Source organism: Falco punctatus (genome assembly GCF_963210335.1).
Source record: "Falco punctatus genome assembly, chromosome: 2".
Lineage (NCBI taxonomy): Eukaryota > Metazoa > Chordata > Aves > Falconiformes > Falconidae > Falco > Falco punctatus.
Genome location: NC_137581.1, coordinates 5,184,533 through 5,210,028, shown reverse-complemented (window position 1 = coordinate 5,210,028; position 25,496 = coordinate 5,184,533). Strand labels below are relative to the sequence as shown.

The following is a 25,496-nucleotide window of genomic DNA, read 5'->3' as shown; positions in this document are numbered from 1 at the left end:
CCAAATTTGCCCCCAGTTAGAAACATTGCAACAATTCAACTTTCTTCTCTTCTGTCCAAAACCACATCCAGGGAGTACAGCGGGTTTTAGGAGAGTTGAGTTTGAAGGTGAAATAAACCCTCTTACTGTGGGCTCCGAAAGGCCAAAATACGGCTCGGCTCTGTGGTAGGCTACTCTATGGAATTGATTCACAGGCAGCACCACAGAAAACATCCTGGGTTTAATAACAACCTGGCCTCAAATTTGACACAGTTAGTGATACGGCCTGGACAGTGTCCCAGATGCTAGGCTTCCCCCCTCGGAGATGCAAAGGGAGACTTCACTCTGCCCACATGGGCCTTGCTCTGAGATTGTATCTGGTATGTGAATCTCTCCGTATGGTACTTAATAGCACTAAGCCTGAATTCTTTGATTCATATTAGGATTATTTAGAAAAAACAGTGACAGAGAGGGCTTCCCTGTGTGGTGGAGTTGGGATGTTCATCATCCTTGAACAGCCTGGACACAAGACCAGAACCATCACTTGAAGTTCAGTTTCTGCTCCTGAATACTACAGGGTCTCTAGAGTGCTGAGGGACCAGCGGTTAGCTCTCCAAACACACAATGGCCTACCTAGCAGAGTTTTTAAAGCACCTCAGTGCCCAATTCCCATTGATCTCCACAAAAGCTACATGCTGATCTGCTTTTCAAAATCTGGTTGTGGCACACACTGGTGATGTATGCAGTAACAAGTGCCGAGACAGACAGGCAGCGAGCCCATCCCACACTGGGTGGCTTTTGTTTCACTTAGCAAAACTCCTATTTTTGAGAAATCTGCCCCTTGAAGTTTACCTTTCATCAGCCTTGTTGCATAAATAATCAGACGTGCTGAATAGCCAGGGTTGTAATCAGTGCCTCTCCAGTTCTGCTTGGAGCAGCTGGAATCCAGACAAGGCACATTACAGGTGGATCCTGGTCTCTTTTCCCCAGCTTTCTAACACACCACTTGTGCCATTTAAATCCATAAAGCAGCTCAGCCCATAATAAAATATTGCAACCCAACATAAAATAAGCCCACTGGTGTCTGGCGAAGATTCTTACTACCCCCAGCCCAAGAGGACAGACAGTCAGCTCTCCACAGCTGAGCTGTGTTTAAGCCCCTGCTGCTCTCCCTGCCTGGTTGAGCCGGGTACCTTTGTGCAAGAGAAGGCCACGGTTATAGCAGTCAGTGGAAGATATGTGCCTGCTGCTTTGTTCTGACATGATTTTACATCGAGTTGAAGGTAATCTGGCCTTAAGTAGTTTGGCTGTGTATTTGACAGTGAATATTAAGCACAGATGAACTTCAAAGGTAGGCTTTTTCCCTGCTGCTGTGGCATAAACTTCTTGTGCCATCGCTGGTTCAGCAACAAACGGCTACTTTCTCCTCCCCTTCCAAATTTGTGTGATCTCAGTTTAACTCCAGTGATTTCACTGAGGATCTGTCCACCTCACCCCATGGGGAAGATAAAGGGAAAAATGATATTTGGAAAATGAAGGCGAGTGTGCTGGGGAAAAAGTCCTGCTCAAGGACCCAGCACCTCCCCGTTCCCTTTTCCCTTCCTCCTTTTCTGTGAGCCAAGACAAACATTCATGTTATCTTTCCCAATGCATTTGAGACAAAACAAACCAAGTTAGCTGAGGCTGGTGAATTTAGGGGGCTTTCAGACTAAAAAATGCTCACATGAGCTCCCCCCATAGCAGGTCTGAAGGCACAGTGGCTTCCAGGAGCAGGGTGGTGACGTGGAGCTGAGTGCGGTGCCTTTGGTTGCAGAGGACACCTTAGAAAATCAGTTTTTCTTCTGAACCGCTGCGTAGTTCCTCAGCATGTCCCACATACCCATAGAGTTTCCAAAGGAGTGTCTGTAGATAATAAGATATTTTAATGCCAGAACTATAGCATGGGAATGAAACTGTACAGGCTTAGAGAAGAACGATTCATGCTGCCGTGGAGTATTGCTGTAGAAGGCTCCCATTATTTTTCAAATGCCAAGAAAACATTGACACATAAGTGACATATGGTCAGCGTTGGCAACTGCCTCCACCGCCGTCATCTGCACAGTGACTGATGCCTGAGTTTACAGTTTGGGCTGTTCCTGATGTCAAAATCCAAGAGACACGTTCCCAGGCTTCAGCCGCCGTCCAAGTGGATGGTGATGCTGTGCTTCCTGCGTCACTACCACTGCACCAGGGTCATTAGCTAATCTCGTTCCCAGTCCTCATACTGCCCCACACTAGGTTAGTGCTGATCCTCCCAGCCCTCTCCGCTTACTTGCAATAGTGCTTCAGCGGATCCATTAGATTCACAGGATGGAAAAATAATTCCTGGAAGGGCTGTGACTGCGCAGGTGGGCGGTCTGCGTGAGCGAACCTGAAACAAAAACCTCTTCAAAAGGGCACCAGGACACAACTGAGAGAGAGAATGCAGGGAGCAGACAAGAGAATGAGGGAAGTAACGTTTAAGCAGGTAATGGAAGAGAGAAATGCAAGACTCCCAGCCTCTTATTTATTAATAAAGACCAGCTGCTGTCAGGAAGAGAGTGCCGCCTGCTGCCATGAACACGGGCTCTCCGAGGCAGGACTCCAGGCTTCTGCTTGTGTCTTTGCCACCAGCTTTCTGTTTGACCCCAGAAAATCAATTAGAAGGTGGTTTTCCAGATTAATGTTCCATGGGAATTGGGCACATGACTGCTCCCACGACATCTATAACATTTATTTTTTTGTCTTTAGCCTTCCTTGAAATGAGTGTATTAGTACTTACCTATCTGGTAGAGCTGCCGTGAGGTTAATTTAATATTTGTAAAGTAATTTGATCTGGGGCTAGAGGATGCTGTATAACAGCAATGTATTACCATGAAGAAGATCCAGGGAAAACCCTCTCACAGTCTGGCAATATCACAGGACTGTGCCTCTGTAAGACAATCAGGTGAGGTGGAGCACTTTCAAAGGACTCTCTTTTTCCTGATGAAAAGCAAAGCAGTCAGTAAAACAGAGGAAGACTTGCAAATGAGCAAAGCATTACAATACTCTGCCATATATATATATATATATATATATTTATACATTTATACACCTCTCTCTATATATATAAACACATAAATACATATATATATGTAAAACATTCCGGGTTCTCTTCCTGATCTTAATGAGCAAAGATGACTGGATGCCTAAACACAGCCTTCTTGAGCTTCTTGACTGAGGAGGGCTGTGCTCCACCCTTCTTCTATTTTTCTCTCCTCATAATCAAGGTTTTTCTTTTCATATCACAGCGAACTCTCCTTTGCCTTTCTAGCACCTGCACAGTCTCATAGTAAGCTGCAACGCACTTATTCAATCCTACCTTAAATGTCCTGTCTTTTATCTCCCAAGCTCACTATCTGGATAAGGTAGTGAAAGGTATGCTCTTCCTTCCTATTTTTCCTATTGTCTTTGTGTTTCTTTTTAAAAAAATGCACCGTGAACATGCTGTGTTGAGGTTGCATCTCTTCCTCATTGTCACCAAAGTGCTCCCTAATGTCTGGAAGGGTGAACTTTCCAGTCATTTAGGTAGGAAACACCTCCGTAAGTGCTGTGACCCTGTGTTAACATCGTATCAGTGTTCCTACCCGTCCCCTTGTCCCTGCCCTCCCCTCTGAATCATCTCTCATCCTCACCCCTCCTACCCAGGTAAGACAAGTCAGGAGGAAAAAAAAATTGTCTGTGAATACAGCAGGAGCCCTGTACAGTGATGTGTTTTAATTAAATGTCTATGATCCATTTTGTAACAAGCAGGTGAGTGCACTTTCTGTGTGGAGTCTTCATGTTTTTGATCCATGATGGCGAAGTCTTACATGGGAGCTTTGAGTAATGATATATGAGTAATGGGTTTTTTTCTTGATACAAAAGTGTTATGACCTCAAAGCCTGTGGTTGTATAAATCCTCAAAATCTATTGACGTTATTGTTGTTGCATTAGTGTACCCTACAACAAAATTCAGCCCTGTGTTCCTATTTGTAAATGCAAATCAAGTCTGGCACCCAGGTCCTCCTTTAACTAAGAAACAAAGGCATTAAAGTGTTACAGAATATAGATAATCTGCTATTGTAAAAAAAAATCTGTTTATTAATCAGAGCAATGAGCTAAATTAATTTACAACATTGAAATAGAAATAGACAGTTCCACAATGCACTTAGCTTTCTAAAAATATTGAAATAGCACAGATCTAGTTAAATACAACAATCTGACAATAAATATGATTGAGTTGGACACAAATATCTTTCTACATGGCTGATTTGACACTAACAGCAACACAGTGCTGACACCACGCAGCATCATATGTTTGCTGGTTAAACAAACCAAAAAATCGAGTTGAACAAATCAGTTTCTTCCATAGCATTACCCTCCTCTTCAGACTGTGAGCAATCAGGAATAGCAGCTGTGAGAGGCTGATGAAGAAGGACAGATATGCCAAAATATTTGTCCCGTGAGCAGTTAAAATGAAGTCTCTGCTATATAGGGCTCTTGTGGTGTGACAAGAAACACGGTTGCCCTACTGACTTCACTTCTCTGGATGAATTTACGATCTAATGTTTCTCTCTTGTTTCCATTGAGGCTTAAAGACAGATTCAGGTACAATCACAAACAGGGAAAATCTCTGAACAGACAAACAAATATTAACGATAAGGAAATGTCCACACTTTAAGTAAGACTTTTCAGCATCATGCAGCAACTGGGAGCTGTCCTTGGAACACTGTTTATAGATCAGTGATTTGTCCAGTGGTAGTTAGTTTTCTGTCATTGCTTAGCATCCATAAAACATGCTTGACTTTATTTAAATTAGGAGAAAAAAAAATATTCTCCTTCTTAGATCAAAGAAAGAGGGTCACTTTTTGTGCCCTTATGAAATAATAGCGGTGGCATGTTTAGAAGATGATAATGGGCCATCACTAGGGCGTGTCATCAGAACTTCCTATTAATGTTCCACATCGCAGAGTTTTGCATTTCAAAACCCCCAGGCTCCTCCTTTTCATCTCAGCATATACTGGAGAAAGTTGGGTCAAAAGGTAGCAGATAAGCACCAAGGGGATAGAAAAGAAGAGAAATCAACCTGCAGAGCCTTGGTCCAGGGACCTTCAGTACTGACTTGCCCAATCAGTGGCCCAATTTGTTTGTTTGTTTGTTTGTTTTTTACTAAGCCTTCCATAGCTGTCATTTTTCCTCTGGATAGATTTTTGACTCACCTCTATGCCCAAGAATAAACACACATTGTATTTAGTGAGTATTTCAGTGGGAATGGGAAACAGGTTAAAGAACATACTAAGAATAAAAGATTGTCTCTTACCACGCATGGCCTCTTTTGGAAAGATTAGCAATAGCTGAAACATTAGAAGTACATATTCTTTACTTGGCTAACTGCATGGTGTGCATTTTTCAGAACTAAATTACTCATGCCCTTTTGGCTTTCTTAATTATTAACATCTTTCTGGTTGAAATCCCTTCCCAGTAATCCTGTGTTGTCAAGGGTGAGCCCGATTTACTGCTGAATCTTTCCCACAGCTTTACAACAAACCAGGAAGTCAGAGAAGATGCAGAAATGTTTCTAAAGTGGAGGGCAAGTTTCAGTAGCAAACATCAGCATGGTTAAACCAGGAAGCTCTAACCTGAATTGGAGTCTTCTAAACTAAAGCCTAATTGACACTGGTAATTCTTAAAATGAAAAGAGGTGCCTGTTATTAAAGAGAGCTCCTCCATCCAGGGTGCCATTGGAGCTGATGGCACATCAACGTAATTAATTTCTATTGTTGGTTATCAATTCTTGCTCTTAAATAATGACATTAACAGTGTAGCGAGGCATCTAAACAGCTAGCCTGAAATGTAAAGATGCTGAACAACATTTGAGTTCAGGGGTGGCTGCAAGGTGACTTCTTTGGCCTGCTCCTGAAGTCTGGGAAGCAGTGAGAACCCAAGGTCCAACCACAGCCGATTCTTAAATTTGTACGGTTATAAGCAATGGGAGCTCTGGAAGGAACTTTGAAATCTTTGTTTTATGGAATGCATCTGATTAACGGTTTCAAGATTCCCACCATTACAAAACAGTGGTAGTTGAAGAGCTGAGTCAGTGTTTTTCAGGACACTTTACCAGGTTTCTCATAATTTGCAGGGATCAGCTGATGCTTTGCTTCTCCCCTTCAGCCCTACAGAACTTCTGCAGATCACTTACCAATCGTTGTTCTCTCAAGCTCCAGGTGTTTGCATCCTCACATTGCATTCAGCCATGTCCTGCTCCATTCAGAGCTCAGCCACTGCCTACTGGGGCTTTCTGGAACATCCGTCAGTGCTGTCCTACTGACAATGGAGGAAAGATAATAGCCTTATCTTTTAAGTCCCAATTGCAAGTGGCAATGAGGCTTGGCCTGAAGAAAAATCCCATTGAACATTGTTTATAATTGGACTAATTAGAGAAGGCCTTAACTGTACAGATCATTAAGAGGAGATTATTTTACCAACAATCTTAAAATGGCATGACAATTTCTTACTCTGGTGACAGTCTCCATCGATACTCTTTTCTTGTCTAGTTCAAGGTCAGTCCACTTTTTATATTGCTTCTCTGGTCTGTACTATCTCGGATGGCAGACCTGGCGTCTTTGTGAATGTCCTGCAGTACTGTCATCTTCCAGCAGTGCCTTCATGTGCTGTTGGAAACTCACACAAAGGTTCCTCCCCTGCCCCACCTCAAAAAGCCCTATTCATATATGTAATTCTCTTAGTCTCCCAAATACAATTAACAAACACAAACAAGAATAACGGATCATTAGTGACTAGCTATGAGAAATCAGAGCTGCAGGATTGTGGTGGTGTGAATCTGTGAGGATTAAGCCATCACGCTGTGCTGATGTTCAGAAGCACTTTGGAGACAAGACGATCTTTTTGCTTTATTCCCCAGCATGGGGGAAAGGAGAGGATAAAGCTGATTTGTATCATCGTTCCGTCCAGTGCTTTGTAGTGCACTGACTGTGGAATGGGGAACACTGTACTGTACCTGTGTGACATCAGTGATGGTCAAGCTTTGTGCAGAGAACCAGTGTAGAAATGGTAGTACTCATTGTCCATTCTCATAAATATATTGGCCTACAAGTCCATGTTATCTTCTAACTTTCTGAAGGTACAAGTTCTCTGACAGCTGCTGTTTAATTCGGGTGTTTTCTGTTAATGGTTTCTTTTCTCATTATTTCTGAAACCTGTCTGCTCTCCTACCAAACCCGTGAGATAGGACACATACAATTTAATCCTCACAGCACCAATACTTTGCTGTACCTTTAATGTGATGGTTAATATATATGAAAACTTTTATGTTCATGAATCTGTGAAGAGTTTATTTCATTAGGAAGCAGGTCTTTCTGACTCCTTAGAAGAAATTTATCTAGCTAGGAACCACAGATGACCCTTGGTAGGAAGGGGTAAACTTACTTTCTAGACTTGAAAAATGTCAAGATAGTGGAGTATGAAATTACAGTTAGGAGTTATCCTACTTTAGGTATCTACAGCATAGATGCTTATCTCTCATCTGGTCACCCTGGTTTCTTTTAATAGTCAAGAAGAGGAATTTGTGGAAAGCATACTCTCATGAGATACTCTTTCTCCTGCCTCTCCTCTCCTCACTGATGCTCTTTTCCTCTGTCAGCTTTCTGAGATGCTTGTCTTAAGTTTTGCTGGGTACAGATCACGAAGATTCAGAGGAAATCCTGAAAGTCCATTCAAATACTCTCAAACACATTTCATATAGACAATGAATCGCACACAAAATTCAAAGCCATAGGACTGAAGCAGTCTTCTCAGTTAAGAGTCCAGTCTTCTGCTGTCAAGGGCAAACACATTGTGTAAATCTTTATATAAATTTACCGAGCTCTATGGATAGATAAGTGAGGTTTCTTAATACTCCTAATGGGAGGCTACTCCAAAACTTTATTCCTTTGATCCTGGCAAATGATTTTTTTTTTCCTTTTTAATTTCCAGCCAGAATTTATTCATGCTTGGCTTATGCCCATTTGTTCTTATGCCAGCATTATTCTCTTTAGCTTAAATAGCTGCTTTCCCTTCTCATTGTTCGTCTTTTTCATGAAATTGTGGGAAGCAATCATAGTCTTTTCAGCCTTTGCTGTGCTAGACAAATCAAGCTCTTCTCATTTCCTCAGATGCATAAGGTGCTTCATTCAAATTATATCAGCTGTTTTCTGCCACTCCAAATTCCTGCTTTCCTAGTCCTGGAAGAGTAGAGCACATGCAGTTCCATTGGAGCTCCTAATTTCTGCAGTTACATTAGTTTTTCCTTATACTTGTTGGACACTTCTCACATGAGACATTTGAAGATCATTTGTTTTTATCAGTCTCAGAGCAAGTGATCAATCACTACAGTATCTTTTCTATCTAATAATGTTAGATCTTTGCTTTTGGTATCTTTGTTCCAAAGATTATGAAATGCAAAATATAATTAAAACAACAACAATAAAATGGAATCCCTTTTTTCCCTCTGAATTTTCAATATGCGGAAACCTCATAAGCCTAGCTTAAACTGTTTCTGGGATTTGGATCTGCGTCCTGGCTTGGAACCAAACCAAGGAGACTTTTGGTCTTTATCTCTCAGCAAAAAACTTCTAAAACCTATCTTCTTCCCATTGCAGAAAATAAGAGTCTGCTCCAGAAAATAAACACTACTTGTTGGTTTAAAAATTTAGCAGTTCCCAAGCCACCTTCTTTCATCCTTCTGTAGTGGTGTCTTCAATTTCTCATCACCCAACTCCTGGTTCTCACTGCTCTTCTGTAGACGTCCACACCACAGCACCTTTGCAGGGAATTTCCTGCTCAGCCTCTGCAACTGCAGGATAGAAAAGAAGGTTTTAGGATGGTTATAAAGAGTCTAAGCAGTAAAAACATGAGGTGTGATCGATGGTGATGGACCAGCCAAGCTCTAACGGAGCCCTGCAGAATACACATAAAGTGAGAATTCTCGAGAGGTTTTTCATCTAGACAAATATAGGCAGATTTATAAGGAGGGGAAAAAAGTCCTGTCGACCACCAGGATAGCCCCATCCAAACTGAATTTATCTACTCCTGGGTGGGATTACCTACCTAGCTAACTAATTTTAGCAGGTTATTTTAACAAGTAATGCACTTCTTCCTCTCTCATTCTCCAAAACACTTGAATGCTTTCAGCTTGTACTGAAAGTATGTAAAGGCAACAAACACATAAATTCACTCTAGCATAAGAAAATACCAGGTTAGATGGTTAAAGGTTTGATACTACTGTAAGTAACTGAAGTCAGGGTATTAAGATGAAGAATTTCAAGCAGTCTTGCCTATAAATAGCTCCTCTGTAGTATATAAATATTAATATAGTGTATAAATACCAAAATACACACACACAAGCATGCTCACACATACTCACACATGTTATATGCCCATCCCAGCTGCAGAATACACATTTTAAAAGACTAAAATTCAACAAATATCTTTGTAAATGAAAAAAAATAATATTTCAGAAACTTTTAAAGGAGTTTTCCTTACCACCTTTGTTTCTTTTTCTATTTGGTCCCTATAAATCTGTCACTTGTTAGAAAAATAATACTAGAAAAATTCAGTTCACCATGAAACAACTCTTGGAGTGAAAAAGTGTTTCAGGATGACCTTTCCCTAGCGCAGGACATGTGATGACGCGCGGTGCTCTGCATGCCGTCTCAGCACTTCCCTGGGCAGCAGTAGTGCGTCATGCGGCCAGCCAGATGTTGCAGTGATGTACACCTCTTTGCCATCGCATTGTAACACTTCAGGCCAGGCAGGATCAGTCCGTCTCATTTGTTCAGTTTCACAAAAAAACCTGGCTTGCAAAGCGGCGGGCCTAAAGAAACTCAAAATTCATGGCAGGATTGCCCAACAGATGTATGAATAGAGAGGGCCTTAAAACAGGGCTCAGGAAGACTGAACTGTGTTCCTGGTATAATCAGTCCTGCTGAGTGACCTTGACAGTCACTTCAGTCCCTTGTACTTCAGTTTCATAAGCTGTAAAATGTCTCTTACATTTCTGATGGCTTTTTGGTAAAGATTTTTGAGCTGTGCAGGTAGAAAAAAAACCAACAAACACAACTGTATAAGTGAAGCAGCCTCCCTTACACCGCTGCTTACTGTGGGAATTGCTCTGCTATTTTCCTGGGGGGAAAGGACCAAAATCTCAGCAGGAGGTCATCAGATGAGAAAATCAAACCTCAGTGAGCAGACTGGGAGCTTGGTGTTCATCCCCCCGTAAGTTTTATCACCTGTAAAAGAAAACGCCTGCCTCTGTGCCGGGCTCGCTGTAGTCACTGGGGAGAAACGGGTGTTTCCAAAGCTTCAGCTCATCAATGTGGGCATCTAACAAACACGTAATGGGAGACTTGTGCCACGGGACAGTCTGTTTCTCTGCTGACTACAGAGAGATTTGAAGGTATCTCTGTTATAGATTGATTATAATGGGATGAGATGAATGCCGCCCAAAATGACTACAGTAGGGAAACTGGGGGGGTTCCAAATATTTTCTGCCTTCCTTTTCCAGCTGGCTTTGATTTCTTACCAGTTGGAGATCTCAGTACTGCTGAAAGGCAGCTGCTTTATTCCAGTGGGCGCTGGGAACTTTAACCCTGCGTGCAATTTAGGTAACCCCAAATATTGGTCTTACATAGCAAATCCTTGGAGAGCACGGTGGGGTTTACAACCAATGAAGCCGGAAAATCTCATTGCCTCCCTGAAGCTCACCATTCCCTCGGTCCAATTAGTGAGGCCGTACGTTGAGGACTTCCTGGGAGAGCCAGGAACAACAGCCCATTTAGTTGGTCACCACCATTCTGATACCAAACTGGGACAGTTCACTCCAGGTGGGAAGACACCAAGTGGGAATGGAGAAATAAACTGAAGGCAAAGAGAAAAAGCTATTTAATTAGCCCCTTTCCAGGCTGTTTTGCTTTATCTTTCCAATGCGTGTGAATGTGTGGCTGTTTGCCTTGCAGAGGGATGCCCTGGTTTGTGTAACGGCAATGGCAGATGCACCCTGGACATGAACGGCTGGCACTGTGTCTGCCAGCTGGGCTGGAGAGGAGCGGGCTGCGATACTTCCATGGAGACAGCATGCGGTGATGGGAAAGACAACGATGGAGGTAGGACATGAGCACATGTGATATGTCAGGCTTCACAGAGCCTATAAACCTCGCACAGTGAACAGTCAGCTGGGCTTGATTCTGCAGGGCAGATTGTTTTTTGACAGCTGGTGGAGACAGGGAAGTCTGCCAAGCTGACTCAGCCAGAGTGGATTTGAATTCAGATGAAATGGATTTGGACTTGGGGTGCCAGGGCTGAAGAGGGACATTTGTTTATACTCAAATCAAGTCCATATACTAGAGAGCAGGCAGAGGCTGTGCACTCGTCCTATCACTCCACCCCAGCCGAGTGGCTCAGCAGTGACACGATGGGGCCACCTCAGACAGCAAACGTCCCTGACTGTTCGAACTTTGGCCTCACTGCCTGAGGTTTTCATCGAGGCTCTCTGGTAGGTCACTACTGACTTGGGATGGATGTATTGCAGAAACTTAGAGGCTTCAGTGACTGATCCTCATGCCCACAAGCCATCCAATCTTTCTCAAGCCATGTTTTATTGATTACAGTTCCATATGTAATGATGTCAGGCATGTGAATAATAGCTCTGCGTAATGCAAACTTAATATTCAGAGTTATCTCATTACAAAGGAAACCCTGGTGCAGTGTGAAGGTTTGAATTAGAGGGCAGGAGATGAGATATTAAATTTAAGGCATAAGGGAGACTGCATAATTTGTTTTGTTGTCACTCAGCAAAAGGCTTTGTAAACCACAAGTCTGGGCCAGGACCCAGATTGTGAAGTGGAGACTGCATTTTGCAAGCCTCTGTTTTATCATATTCACAAGAACAGTATAGTTTAAAAAAAAAATAAAAATAGCCAAGCCAAGACTGTGATTATCTGCTTCACAGCAACTGGGATTCTGATTGAATATTTAAAATATTGCTGCACATCTGGCATGGCAAATGAACCAAATTGTCCCTTTAGAAAAGACTGAAAAATTTGGAGAACCATACAAAGAGCACACACTATAAAACAAAGGTCGCTTTTTGCCTGACACGAAACTGAGTATCACTGTATTCGTCTTTCCTATTTATAGCTGACACAGGGCAGCAATAAAGTTCATCGCATCAGATGTGTAAAAATATGACAAATAGAGCCAAGGATAATCCCAGTTTCCATGGAGAAAAATAACAAACAAACAAACACAAAATAAAAAAGGGTGAAGTTTTTGGAAAGAGAGGGAGGGAAAAGGAGTAACCCAGCCTAACACACAATGTAGACCACAAGTGTATAACATCAAAATAGAGCATGACCAGACTGAACATCTCCTCGTAGCTCCTGGCTGAAGATTCTAACCTTGTAGCTGGTTTACCCTCACCTTGAATTGATCTGGTTTTTGCCTCACTAGCCTGCAGGACAGCAGATGTGGACGGGAAAGACAAAAGGCATCGACATGTTTACAAGTTAGCGCACATCAGCTGCTAACTTGCATTTGGTGAACTTGTGTGGAGCAGTGGTGTACACAGCTAGAGCAGAGCAACTGATAGGTTGGAACACATTGCTTTGTGACAGCTTATCCATGTGTCAGAGCCCACAGATGAGTGTTAACTTTAGTCTTGGTGCACTAAAAGAAAAAAATACATGTACATGTTGTACATTACAGTTTACAGATAATCCATCATATGCTATGCTATTCCTTTGATTTCGCTACATTACTGCTAAGGACTCTCCTCAGCTGGAAAGTGGAACAGGGGAATACATTTACCTTCTTGACTTGATTTTTATACATTTTTAGGGATCATTTTTTATTTGTGGGTTCAAATCTAGAATTTCAACCCACGAGATTTAGGGGCACCGGCAGTGGTGAAGTATTTCTGCTTTGAAGCCTGAGTTCCTTGTTTAGCACAAGGATTCAAATGTAGTTACACGGACTTGTGAAGAAAGGCTGATTCTGGACCTGTTTCCTAGTTTTTATGCTGATTTTTATAGCAAGGCAGATGCAGACATTTGTAGAATATCTAATAGAACAATTTAGGTTGCAAGGGACCTCCAACAGCTACCTAGTTCAACCCCCTGCTCAAAGCAGTTTTAATTACATCAGGTTGCTCAAGGCTGCATCTACTCAACTCTTGAACACCTCCAAGGATGGAGATTTCACCTTTCTGGGGAACCTGCTCCAGTATATGACCATCCTTATCGTAAACATTTTTTTCTCCTAATATCTAATCGTAATTTTCTGTGTTCCAACTTAATGACTGTTGCCTTTTGTCCAGGACCATCTGAGACATCCTAGAGTACCCCAGATGGCTTCTGGCTTTCCCTTCACAATAACTGGGATCTCTAGTAGAGCATTGACATAGATATAGATATAGATAAAGAGATAGAGATAGAGATAGAGATAGAGATAGAGATAGAGATAGAGATAGACATAGACATAGACATAGAGAGAGAGAGAGAGAGAGAGATAATCTTGTGTGTGACATCTGCCCTTGGATTTCTCAGATATCCAAAGGCAACTCAAATAACACTAGGCACCTGTGTTTAGAAGCAGAATTGAGCCCATGTTTGATGCAGCCACTTTGTCACCACAAACATTGTACCTTGGGAAACTGCTGTGCTTCAAAGAGCGCTGAAGAGATGTAGGCCTGAACAGCCTCTTAAAAGAGTGTGTAGTATGTGTAAGAACATTATAGCTTCTTCCTCTTTTGGAATCCTGTCAAGATTCTCTGGAGTGATGCATGCTGGAGAAAGGTGGTTTATTTTGGTTCACCGTAAAGGGTTTCAGGGCTGTTGCAGAATTTGTCTTTATGTGCACGTGAGCGTAGGCAATGGAGATGGCAGTCCTTTCATGAAGCTTTACAAGTCAAACATCTGAGCTAGTCACTGCGGGTACCATCAATGGAGAGAAATAGATTTAGGGCATCATCTCTCTAAGCTATTTCAGATATCACCTCGTAGGGGCCCACATTTGGTCGGTGACCGCTGCCCTTCGAGTCATTTTCTGCTCAGAGCAACATCACTTGAAGCTCAGACACCACCGTGGGGCCATTCACACTAGGGGAAGGGTTCCGTCTGCCTGAGCTGGTTGGAAGCTGGTTCCCTAGCTGTGGTATGGACTGTCTGCTAATCAACATCCCTGCAGCCGGAAATTCCTCAGGATAATGGGAGCTGAAGTCAGAATCTTTGATTAGATCCCAGCCTACTCATACCCTGAGGGAGACGGGTACCAAATTACAGGGTGTGTTGGACTCTAAAATCTGAAGGCTGTTCCTGTAAACAATAACAAGCTAAGCAGAAGTCACCCAAAGAGAGGCACGGTGAAATGTAATCTCTGCTCGGGTGTCTTGGAGAGCAGTCCCCTCTCTGCGCACGAGCGTCATTTGTCAGAGCCGGCACTTAGGTTTCACAGCCAGGTCCCCTTTATTTACACTTTTAAAACACAAAGCCCGTCAACTTGAAAGGAGTTGTGGCAAGTAACTGAGAGCAGGTGATCATCCACTATCAGTCACAGAACAACAGTGCAGTGGCACAGCTTGAACAGGCTGGGTAAAAGGCTAGGAATTTACACATTTGACCTAAGAGGCTGACTGTATTACAACAAATGGGAGGTGTTTTCTTAAAAAAAAGCTGAGAAAAGTGGTTCTTGCCTCTCTTTGGCAGAAAATAACCTCTCTAATTCATGGCCGCAAAAACTCAGTACCTGAGAGTAGTCCTGTCTCACCCCACGCTGAATGCTCTGTCATGTGCTTGAAGAATAAGAAGTTCGAAGGTTTAAAAGACCAAGGAAATTATCTTCTGTGACAAGCCCTAGAAGTGGAGTTAATGACATTTGACAAAGCCTTGAGAAGAGGCTGATATTCTACAGGCTAAATGTGGACTTCACTGCATTTGTAGACTCCTCTGTTAGTTCCTCTGAGCAGAGTGTACAGGAAAAGTGGAGAGGGAGAGGACATTCTTCACAGTCTCACAGATATGCTATTGGGCAACGATGCTGTGTTAACCATTTTTGCACTAGAGGAATCATGTAACTGGACAATTCCTTCCACATTGAGAGCCAGAGTTGGCCAATTCCCCATTTCACTGTCTGGATACACCACACTGTCCTGAAACCATGAGAGAATTACAGATATTAAACTAAATCACTTTTTTTTTTTGGTTTGAAAGTTCTGTCTGATCAACACAATAACTTCACTTGAGGGCTTTTGTTATTGTTTTAGGCTTTTCCAGAGAAGCCAAGTAGGGTAAAGTTTTCTGGTTCTCTGGGAAGTAAAACTGACCTCATTTTTCATTTGCTTTGAGCAATTCCAGTTGCAAAACAGCTGCTGAACTGTGCCCAAAGTGAATCTACTTTACCTGTGAAAGGCAAAAGTCTTTCTCAGGTGAAAAACACATCTGGAATATAAGTGTTCCTAATATTATCTAACCCTTCATATTCATTAGAGGTTGATGTTCAGTTGTCCGCTGTTCTCTGCTGCCTCTTCCCAATGTAAGCACTTCCAAAGGCTATATAAGTGATTACTGCAGGGTAGTTTAAATAGGTAGACAGGCAGATGGATAGACAGATAGATAATCTTCCCAGTCAAATAACATTGGCCTGTCCCAGCGTATATTGCACATCATTACACAGAAGTACAGCAACTTCATTTCTCTTACATGTCACCTGGTCAATGATCTTCCTTTGGGAGTGAAAAAAATAAACCATCCTGTTCTCTTTTCCTGCAAGAGCTGTAGTAGCAAAACCTCTGCCCCTCAGTTTATGTGACAGCTACGTGCAGTTCATTTAGCCTAGCGTGAGCACAGGGTTCCAGTGTACACGTTTTGCCTTTGCAAGTTCAGTCTGAGCTCCACCAGATGCTACCCAAGAGCTAGCAGGTAGAGCAATCCTTACGCTTTCCTGCCCTCTGTCCTCCTGGGCCAGAACAACTCCCTATTTTCCAACCCTGGAGCAGCGAGCAGGTCAGAGCCACCAAGCCACCACACATGGGATTTTTCCCTTTCCTTGTAGCCCTGAGTATTAGTTATTGCTGCCACTAGAAACCAGCTCTCACTTCAGGGACAATGTCATTTAGGAATGGGTTTTCTGAGGCAAATCAGTGCTGTTTGTTTAACTGTACCATAGCCCGTTGGTGCAACTCCACAGAGTAATGCGTCGTGTCTTGCTTGCCCATCCAAGGATCAGGTAGTGCTCATAGTAAGGTGGAGACGTGCATAATGCTTTGGGACAGCAGCATTTCAAATGCTTTGGCAAGAGAAATTTTGGCACTGCACACTGGCCTTCTTAACACCCATGTGTCCACCATCTGTTCACCACATGCCAAATCATGTGTTAGAGAGCTGGCAGGGGTCTGCATTGCTCTTTGCCAGTACACAGAGTTACACCTGAAGGTAGCATCCAGGTTCTAAAGGGAATTGTAAAGAATCCAGGAGAACCCTGGAATGCAATCCTTTGTCTTTGCAAATGCATGAGCTCTAGACAAGGTGGTGGGGTGTTTTCTGGTATTTTCTTTTTCTTTTTGCACACTGATATGAACCTTTACTTCATGCCTGCAAGGCTTTTATACCACAAGAAGACTGCCTCCTGGGCTTGGTGTGGGAGCTGTCTGCTTCCTTGAAACTATAAAAAATGATGCATTAATGTGCTAACTACATTTATGAAGGGAAGTGTTGAGATCTGAACGCACCTGGGAAAACAACCATCTTAAATTAGCATTTGCCGTCACAGATAGATCTAGTCAAACAACAGCGTCATCTTGGAGGAACCACAAAGCACTGCTAAAAAGTTGAAGAAGTCTGCTGTACCTGAAAAGATTGGCTAGCTGGTGTAATTTGTTGTTTTCTTCCTCTGTTTTATGATGACTGCTAATCAACCTTTCCTCTAGCAAGAGAACAGAATGACCGGTTCGCATTTTCAGGTTTCAGGTCTTTGCTGATGCTGTGTTGGATGGTGACACTTGGGTATCACTTGCTGACAGTTGTTAGCACTCGGGCTGTCAGGGGGGATGCAAACCCATGCATTACAGCATCAGGAGGGGGTACAAACCCATGCATTACAGCATCAGGAGGGGGTACAAACCCATGCATTACAGCATCCAGAAGAGGTGTAGGTGGTGCCATTACAGCGGATGATGTGTTGTGAACTGAGGGTCTAGCAGTGGCTGTGGGTTGTCTTGACAGCTTCAGAGAGTTCCTGGTACTTTTGATTTGTCCTTAGTGAAATGCCTTTGATTAACAGATTTAGAAAGAAACCATAAAAGCGTCCTCTGTGTTGAAAGAAACCTACCATTGTCTGCTGAAATGAGGGAAGTTACTCATGGGAAGGAGGCACTGCTGGTATATAAGAATTAAGAAAAGGTGACATCTTCAGAAAAGACAGGCTTGGACATGCATTTCATAAAGCACTTCTGCCCCTGAAAAGATGCTTAAACAGTGTTTGGGCCCTAAGCTCAAAGGAGAAATTCAGGAAAGCTCTGCTGACCTGCTTTAGCACCTGAGACAAATTCTTGTCTACTCTGTGGGGCAGAAAGTCCCCTTAAAAGCCTTAAGGTTTTGCCACAAGTGTGCTCAGGGTGCACAGAGCACATGGCCACTTTCTCTTGACCAGGATTTGAGAAACCTGCCTATATCCAAGTTACCTGAGACACCTTGCTGAGCTGTGCTGAGGTGATTGCTTGAATTGCCTTGGATCCAGTCCACAGAATATGTTTAGGGTGAACTATTAGCAGTAGCGTAACACTTGAGACACTTGCTAGGAAAGCGAGAGACCTTGGTGACAAAGATATTTCAGCTGCTGAGGCTGTGAACCCATTGTTCCCACAAAAATTTTCTAAGCTGCGAGTCCCTTTTTCTCAGAGGAATCGGTTTTGGAGAGGTGCTTTGGCTCCTGTGGGAAGCAATTTCTGGTGTGGTATTGCAGGCCCATTGATCAGGTTACGCGACATATACTTACGCCCTGTCTGAATGCTGGCTGCTCCTCTGCTCGGAAGGGCCCTCACGTACCTTGCTCAGCTTCATGAATTTCACTGCAAACATCACACTGCCTGATATCTGCGCTGCTTTGCTGCTGTGCAATGACTAAGTGTCCCTTCGTTAAAAGCCTGCCTGGAGAAAGGAAGAAACCCACAAAGCCAGCCGCATCAACTGTATTCTCCAGAGCAACGATGAGCAGGGGGATGCTGTGAACTTGTAGGCTCTAAACACATTATGATAGCTCTGGTTTGTGCCCAGCTAGTGGAGATTATCGTGTGCTTTCTGTCACTTTCTCCTCCTGCTTCCATTCTTTTTCTTTTCAGATGTTTTTTTTAAGCAAGAACGTAGCTCTGGATTAGGATGCACTTTTTGCAGAGCGTTTCTGTAATGACTAGCACTGTGGAGCTCTGCTTCTGCACTAGAGACTGAGGATTCCTGTAATTCAAATACATGATCACTATTATGTATGACTATTATTTTGAACTTGCAAACACGTGCTGAGCACAGAGAAAGATGTGAGAGCTATTCCTTTCCCAGGCAGCCAGTAATCTAATTTAGCCAGGATACAACCAGTGAGAAGCTTGATTAGGCAAAATCAAAACAGAGCATGTGGGATAGAAAGAGCAAAGAGAACATTAAGAGCTAACGCGATCACAGGGGGTTGACAGTCACGTTGCTATTCTTCCTTATGTTTGTGTTTTGATTCCCTTTGATTCCTTACAGTGGGGCCAAAAGCTACAACTTTTTTGTTGAATAGGTAAAATTGGTGTCTACAAAGCGCTAGAGTAAAACCTATTTATTCCCCAAATGCACTTGAAGTAAATTGAGTGCTGGTCCTCAACTCAGAGCAGAACACCGTTACTCCTGTAAACCTTCATCAGCACAAACATTCACAAAAACAATAACTTGTGTTTCGTGCAGAAGTACTGAGCCATTCCTTCAGTCTTTGTTTCACCGGAGTTTAGACTAGCTCTGGAAGGGTAAAACCTGATTTGCTCAAAGGTAAGGCTAACACTTTGTTAGCTTTACCTTTGAGCATCTGCATTTTAAAACCTCCCTATTCAAACTCTCCCAGTAATACAGCCAAAAGCACCACAGGACAAGACAGGCTGTCCCCACAAAAAGAGATAATGTTGCCTGGTGAATGGCACAGGAAGGAAAGTGAATGATAAGACCTGGATGAGGTGAGAGGTACAATTATTTGTATCAGTGCATGTTATGCTTTCATTGGGAATGGACATACTCCTGAAAGGCAATGGACTTTTATTGTTATTTCTCTTTCTAGTTTTGCTTTGCTTAGTACAGTTCCTCACAGAGACTCTTCCCACTGCAGGCAGTGGCAAAAAGTCTCAAGATCTTTAGCAGGAGCAACCCTTGAGTTTGTCTTGTACGCTCTCCCAGATTTACCCTAATAAGGCTCCTTAGGCTCACGTCCTCCCGACTGCCCACGTGCCTGGGCCTCCTGATGTGCATCATCCACAGGATGCTCTCTGCACAGGAGCGGGTCCATCCCTACCCATGGCCTGCCTGTTCCAGCCTGACACTTGACGTGCAGTACCTGACAGAATCAGCTTAAACACACAATAACACCTCTGGCTGAAGGTTGTTTGCATTCTATTGTTGATGTTAGCATGACGGATTTTTGTTGCAGCATCCATAACTCTGTAGAAAAGCTAAGACACCGCCCGTTAAATCAGCCAACACAATTGTGGGGCCAGGAAAACTCACAGCTAATTTGAAATTTTAATAGCTCTTGGCTGATCTTGTTTACTGCAGAAGCAGTCTCTCAAAACCAGCCCTTTGCTTCTGTACAAAACTCTAATCCTTGACACCTTGTTGGCGCTGCACAGTGGTGGGTGAGGGACTTGGAAGCCAGACTGCTTGGGACTTGAGAGAGGAACAAGACTGCTGTGGGACTTGTGAGCACTTTGCAGCCAGCAAGTGCAGCGGCAACCCAAGGAACGCAGTGGTAGTAGCCCCGTTGCAGCTGAAGAGTAATTATTTTGTAGGATAGTAATGGCTGTGAGTGTGACAATTGTTTTTTGTTCTGGGGAGGGAATATGTCATGCTTATCTCATCATAGTTTAAAAGTAAGCCAAGAGACCTGCCTCTCCTAATAAGCAGTGGTGTTCCATAGGCACACAGTTTTTCCTGTCAGGCAGTGGCTCGTTGTGTGCTTTAGGATCTCAATCAATTCCTACCAAAGCAGGCTTTCAGGGAAGCTGGAAGGTCTGGACGTGAAGGCTTACAGGTGAGGAAGACAGTCACAAAACCCCTTTAGTTACTCATTGCCTGTCCCATCCTGCATGCTCAGGTGGAAAGGAACATGTCTCGTTTAACCAACCACCCGGCACATGTGGTGCTCACCATACCAACCATGTTTCTCTTCTAACACACCTGGAACGGGTTCAGTTTATTGTTTGGATTTTTGGAGAAGAAAATGACGTTTGGCTTTGGTCCTGCAACTCATTCTCGGTAAATAGCAAAGATAGTGATCCCTCTGTCCACCTGAAGCTCTGGTGGGCAGGTAAAGCAAGACACAGCCTTGAGTCCTCCACAATGACCCCAGTAGTTCCCGATTTTCAAAACTTCTGGTTGGTTTGTATTTTGGTTGGTCGTATTTTTTTGCATGCTATTTAAACACCATAACTGTAGAGGAATTATAGAGGAATGGAGGCAGGTTAATGAACATTGATAATATACAGCTGTGGGCTGGCTTCAGGGGCGGTGGGTTGGCTGATGTGGATGATGTGCAGCTGTGGCTGGTTCCTGCTAAGTAGTTAAATAGCTCATAGGGGTATGGAAGAGGAGTACTGGATGGAGAGAGACACAGAAGAAGCAGGGGGAGAATGCCCTAGATGTAGATGAGATAAGGAGAAGCAGGGGGCACAGATGAAGAGGGGCTGGCTGGAGACGGAACCTGGAGCAGGAAGAATCCGGATGCAGCAGAGTTGAGAAGTGGGTGGACTGGCCTAAGAGGATGAAGAAGCATCACAGAGAGTAGATGAACTGTTGAAACCTTGTGGGGATTGGTGGCTGTGCTGGGGCAAGGTGTGGGAACTAGTTATTGAAGTTAACCTGGTGTGGGGTAGTAAAAGCCTTGTTGCAGCCAGCTGGTTTTGATAGAGCTGTGACACATAAAGGGCCCAATTTTCAGAAAGTGATGGGTCATGAGGAGTGTTTAGAAGCCAGGTAATTTTAGGTCACCTTAAATTTGGTATCCAGGTGACTATTTATAGAAAACAAATTATGATACTGAGTATCTCCTGAAACTCCAGAGTGAAGTCAGCATTCAGATCCAGTGTAGCTGTCCTGGTAGATACAGTGAGAGTGTTTAGAGTTGGTTAATATCAAGCGTTTTCCAGCTGGTATTAAGCAAGTGTCATGCTTGTTAGGCCCAGGTCCTGCTCCAAGAGAGCACAGATAGTTCAATCCCTTCCTTAGAGCAATGCTCGCATGGAGAACAGGCTGAAAATGCATTGCAGCTACAAGGCTTTAATGAGAACTGTTGTTATTTCATTGGGTTGTGCTGGCACTGCGGAGCCCTTTGGGACTGGAACAGGTGTTTTGTGAACAGAAAATAAAAAGACAGTCTCTGCTTCCAGAGAGTTAACAGTCTGAGGTAGTGTTTTGAGGAGCTCAATGATGGGATTGGTGGGTTTGCAATCTTTAAAATGAGACAGACTGTCTTTCTAAGAACAGTTTTCCAACTCCACCCACAAGATGTGAGCTAGAGGCAGTAATCCTAAAGTACAGCTCACTGTCTAGTGATATACGGCGTACAGATTATCTGACCAAAGTGGACTTGGTCCCATAAAAAGTAGTATTGGCTGAATAAACTGGAGCTGCTTTTGCCTCAGTGGTGGAAAAGGAATGTTTTCTGCTGAGCCCAGTTCTTTCTCCTTTGTGTCTGTCCCTCTCTGTAGGGAATGAGACAGGAGTCACGAGATGAGCTCCACAGGTCCCATCTAGTCTTTCTTACTCTATGGTTACATGAGTCTTAGTGGAAGATGCAAACTGTTGACCAGATTACTTATCAGATGTGGCAGTGTCTTGCCAATGGCTCCCTCTTCACAAAGGCAGTGATTTGATTCACTCCATAACTCTGAGAATGTGAAAGGTATTTATTTCATGGCTTTGGACAAAGAAGGTGTGATGGAAGAGCTGTATTTTTGGCAGGACTGCCAAAAGGACACACATGTATATATAAGATGCATAAAATATCTCAAAGATGTAAAAATTCTCATTACATGGAAATAATAAGAAACATGAGAGATGGCTTAAAATCTGGCTCAGTGGTAGATCTCTGAATTAATTTGTTAATTGAAAGGCATCCATGAGTGAAACTGTTTCTGATGGGATCCCTTGGAACTGGTTGTTGTATCCGACCCTATTCAGTATTTTCATCATGGTCTCAGAATACAGTTTAAATGTCTCCTGGTAAAATTTAAGTCACCTGAAGTTGGATATGATGGTAAGTAGGATACACAGAGATCACTGATACAGATTGATCTGACTCACATCACTACAAGGTCACAATCAAACAAAATGTGTCTTAATGCAGCAAAATGCAAGGTAATACCCCAGGGAACAAAGAAAGCATGTTGTATTTATGGGTTGGGAGACTCTTGAAAAGCAATGACTTGGAACAGGACCTAAGGTCACAGGAGATAACTGTCTCAACATGAGTTCTCAGTGCAAGGCTGTTGCTATAAGGCTCCTGTGAACCTTAGAAGTACAGAAACCCAAAAGCTGGGAAGTTGTCTGTCTTCTGTACCTAATATTGCTGCCACAGTTCTGTGTCCAGTGTTGGTGCCCTTGCATAATAAAAGATGTGAGATTACTGGAAAGAAATCAAAGGATGCCACACAACTGGAAAAAAAAAATAAATCCAGTGGCTGGAAGATAAACTTTGCAATGGGAAGTTTAATCTTCTTCAGCTATTAAGAGAAAAGTTTTGGAATGGATTGTTGCTCTGTGTGGAGGGACTTGCACATGGAAAAGACATCTGAGCATGCAGGGCAGAAGGAAATATTGGTAGCCTTGCAGACAAAGGGAAAACAAGTTCCACTGGTGGGACATTGGAGTTAGACAAATTCAGCCTTGAAATAAGATGCAGTTTCCTAGCAGTAATTAAGCATTTGAATAGCTTGCCGGAAGAAGTGAGGCACTCACTGTAATCGGCTGTCTTTGATATATGAGATATCTTTCTAAAAGACAGGCTTTAATCCAGTTCTGGGGGGAAAAGAAATGAACAGCCTGTGTATATAAGAGGTCAGACAAGCTGATCTTAGTAGCCTCTTTGACCTTAAAGCACATGAATTGCTGTAATCCCTCTACGCAAGGCTTTAAACCTTGCATGTAGATAATTCAGCAACACGTTTGTTCTATGAAGTTCCATGGTGATATCACAGCTATACGTAGAATAAGGGAGCTGTCACTTCTTAAAACCAAGAGTTGCATAAATGTGTCCATAATGAAGAACTTACTGTGCTGCATATTAGTGCACTGGGAGCTACCAGAGTCATGAATCCATGCACAGACCATGGGTCTCTGTGGCTTTGTTGCTGCAGAACATGGGATGCAGAAGCCACTGATCCCATGTTCACCTTCCTGTGTTACCTCAGTCTGAAAACTTCGCAGCGAGTTCTAAGGAAAATTCACCATTATGCTTTATAAATTTCAAAAGTGTTTTGTGTTATGACTTCATACTGTTCTGTGGTATCGTACCTTGCTATATTTTCCTTTGCTGCTGGTGCTGGCATCCCACATTTATTTTGGTCTATTTGGACCATCAAAGCATGAGTTTTGTTTTGCTTTGATTTTATTTTGCATTAATCCATGCAGCTGCCTGAACGCCTTGCTCTTCCATGGGTCAGGAGCTTCTTGCAAATGTCACTTTATCTTCGCTTTTCTAATGGATCCAGTGAAAGATCCCAGGGCATGAGAAGTCATAGCTATGTACAATTTCATTGTATCTTCTCACCATTCACTGTAGGGCATCACTTGGATCATTTGCAGACCATACAATGAAAAAAAAAACAAACAAACAAAAAAAAAAAAAAAAAACCACAAGAAAATAATATTCAGATGGTGAAATCACTGTTTATAATTTGGTTGATAGCTTAACTCTTGGTGGTTCTACATGGCACAGACAGAAATGGCCTTTACGTTTTCTAAGCTAAAGTAATGCTTTGCCTTGGTATTGATATTAGAGGGAGCTGAGCAGCTAAACCCTGTTTCAACTCTTGAGGACCTTAATGACTTCCAGATGTCAGTGACAAACCTCTCTGGTGTAATCACCCTCAACTTATTCCACAGAGGCCTGAAGCATGTTAGCCTTACCTGCAGGTGAGTCCTCAGCATTCCCACCTGTACAAAGCATTGTCCTGTGCATCTGTTCTTCAAACATTTATCTACAGTTTCCTGCAAAGACAATGCTTCCTTGCTGTCTTGCAGCTTCAGGTCCCAAAACGCATTTCTGATGCCTGGAATAGACAGGATAATGAAGAGGTATGGTACAGCTGGTTTGCTGTTCTCTCAGCAGAGTGTCTGTAGCCTTAGAAAACATTATTAATGTGTGGGAGAAAATGACATCATTTTATCTTGCTTGAAATGGTAGTCGATATAGTAACAGGGCTGGTTTATTGTTTCTTTTCCATTTCTTCTTTTTCTTCTAGTAGGTAGCTATGGATAAGCGTGTTACATCTATGCAGGTCTTTATTCTGTAAACAGTCTCTCAAACTGCATCTGAGATTTGACCTTCCAGAATCCTACTGGCCTAATCATCTGCAGCAAGTCATTTTTTTAATGGGAAAATAAAACATAATTAGTTCTTTTTCATTATCACTAGTCATCAAGAGAAAAGGCAGATGGGTAGGTTTTGTGCCTGAGCTGAAAATTTTTGTGGCAATTTTGCAAGGAGTTATAAAGATGGAGAGATATCAGAACAGACAGAGGTAAAGATAATGGATGGGAATTTCAAAAGCGTTTTTGCTAGTCTAACGCTGCTCCCATTATCATTAACGGCAGGTGTAGAGCACTTGTGAAAATGACTCAGTGTGTGTGTGCGTGCATGTCTATGCGGAGCAGGTACTCGTTGCACTTTGACCTACATGTAGACTGGAAGCTCTGGGAATGTGGAACAGGCTTTTTGTTCGGTTTTCTGCGTGCGGGTAACAACATGAATGATGTTGCCAGTGATGTTTTATGGCACTAAAATTTTCCAAGAACAGAACAGGTATAACTCAACAGAATCTGAGTCCGTGACGTGTAAGCCATCATAAGTACTAGAGCAATAATAGCAGATCAGATTCTCATCCTATTTATATTGCAGTAAATTCAAAGTAATGCCAATAAGATTAGTGAAAGGACTTCTAATTCATACTGGTATAACTGGGATGAAACCTGAAGCTC

General features: G+C 42.8%; 1 protein-coding gene across 10 annotated transcripts in view; it reads left to right on the top strand.

The window, feature by feature from the left end:
- TENM4 (teneurin transmembrane protein 4) overlaps window positions 1–25,496 on the top strand; it is a 762,970-nt gene that overhangs the window by 637,772 nt on the left and 99,702 nt on the right. For all 10 annotated transcript variants that reach the window (XM_080374860.1, XM_080374862.1, XM_080374861.1 and 7 more), the window contains one exon: window positions 11,031–11,177. In XM_080374860.1, the coding sequence (XP_080230986.1) occupies window positions 11,031–11,177 (147 nt within the window). The remainder of the gene's footprint in view (window positions 1–11,030; window positions 11,178–25,496) is intronic.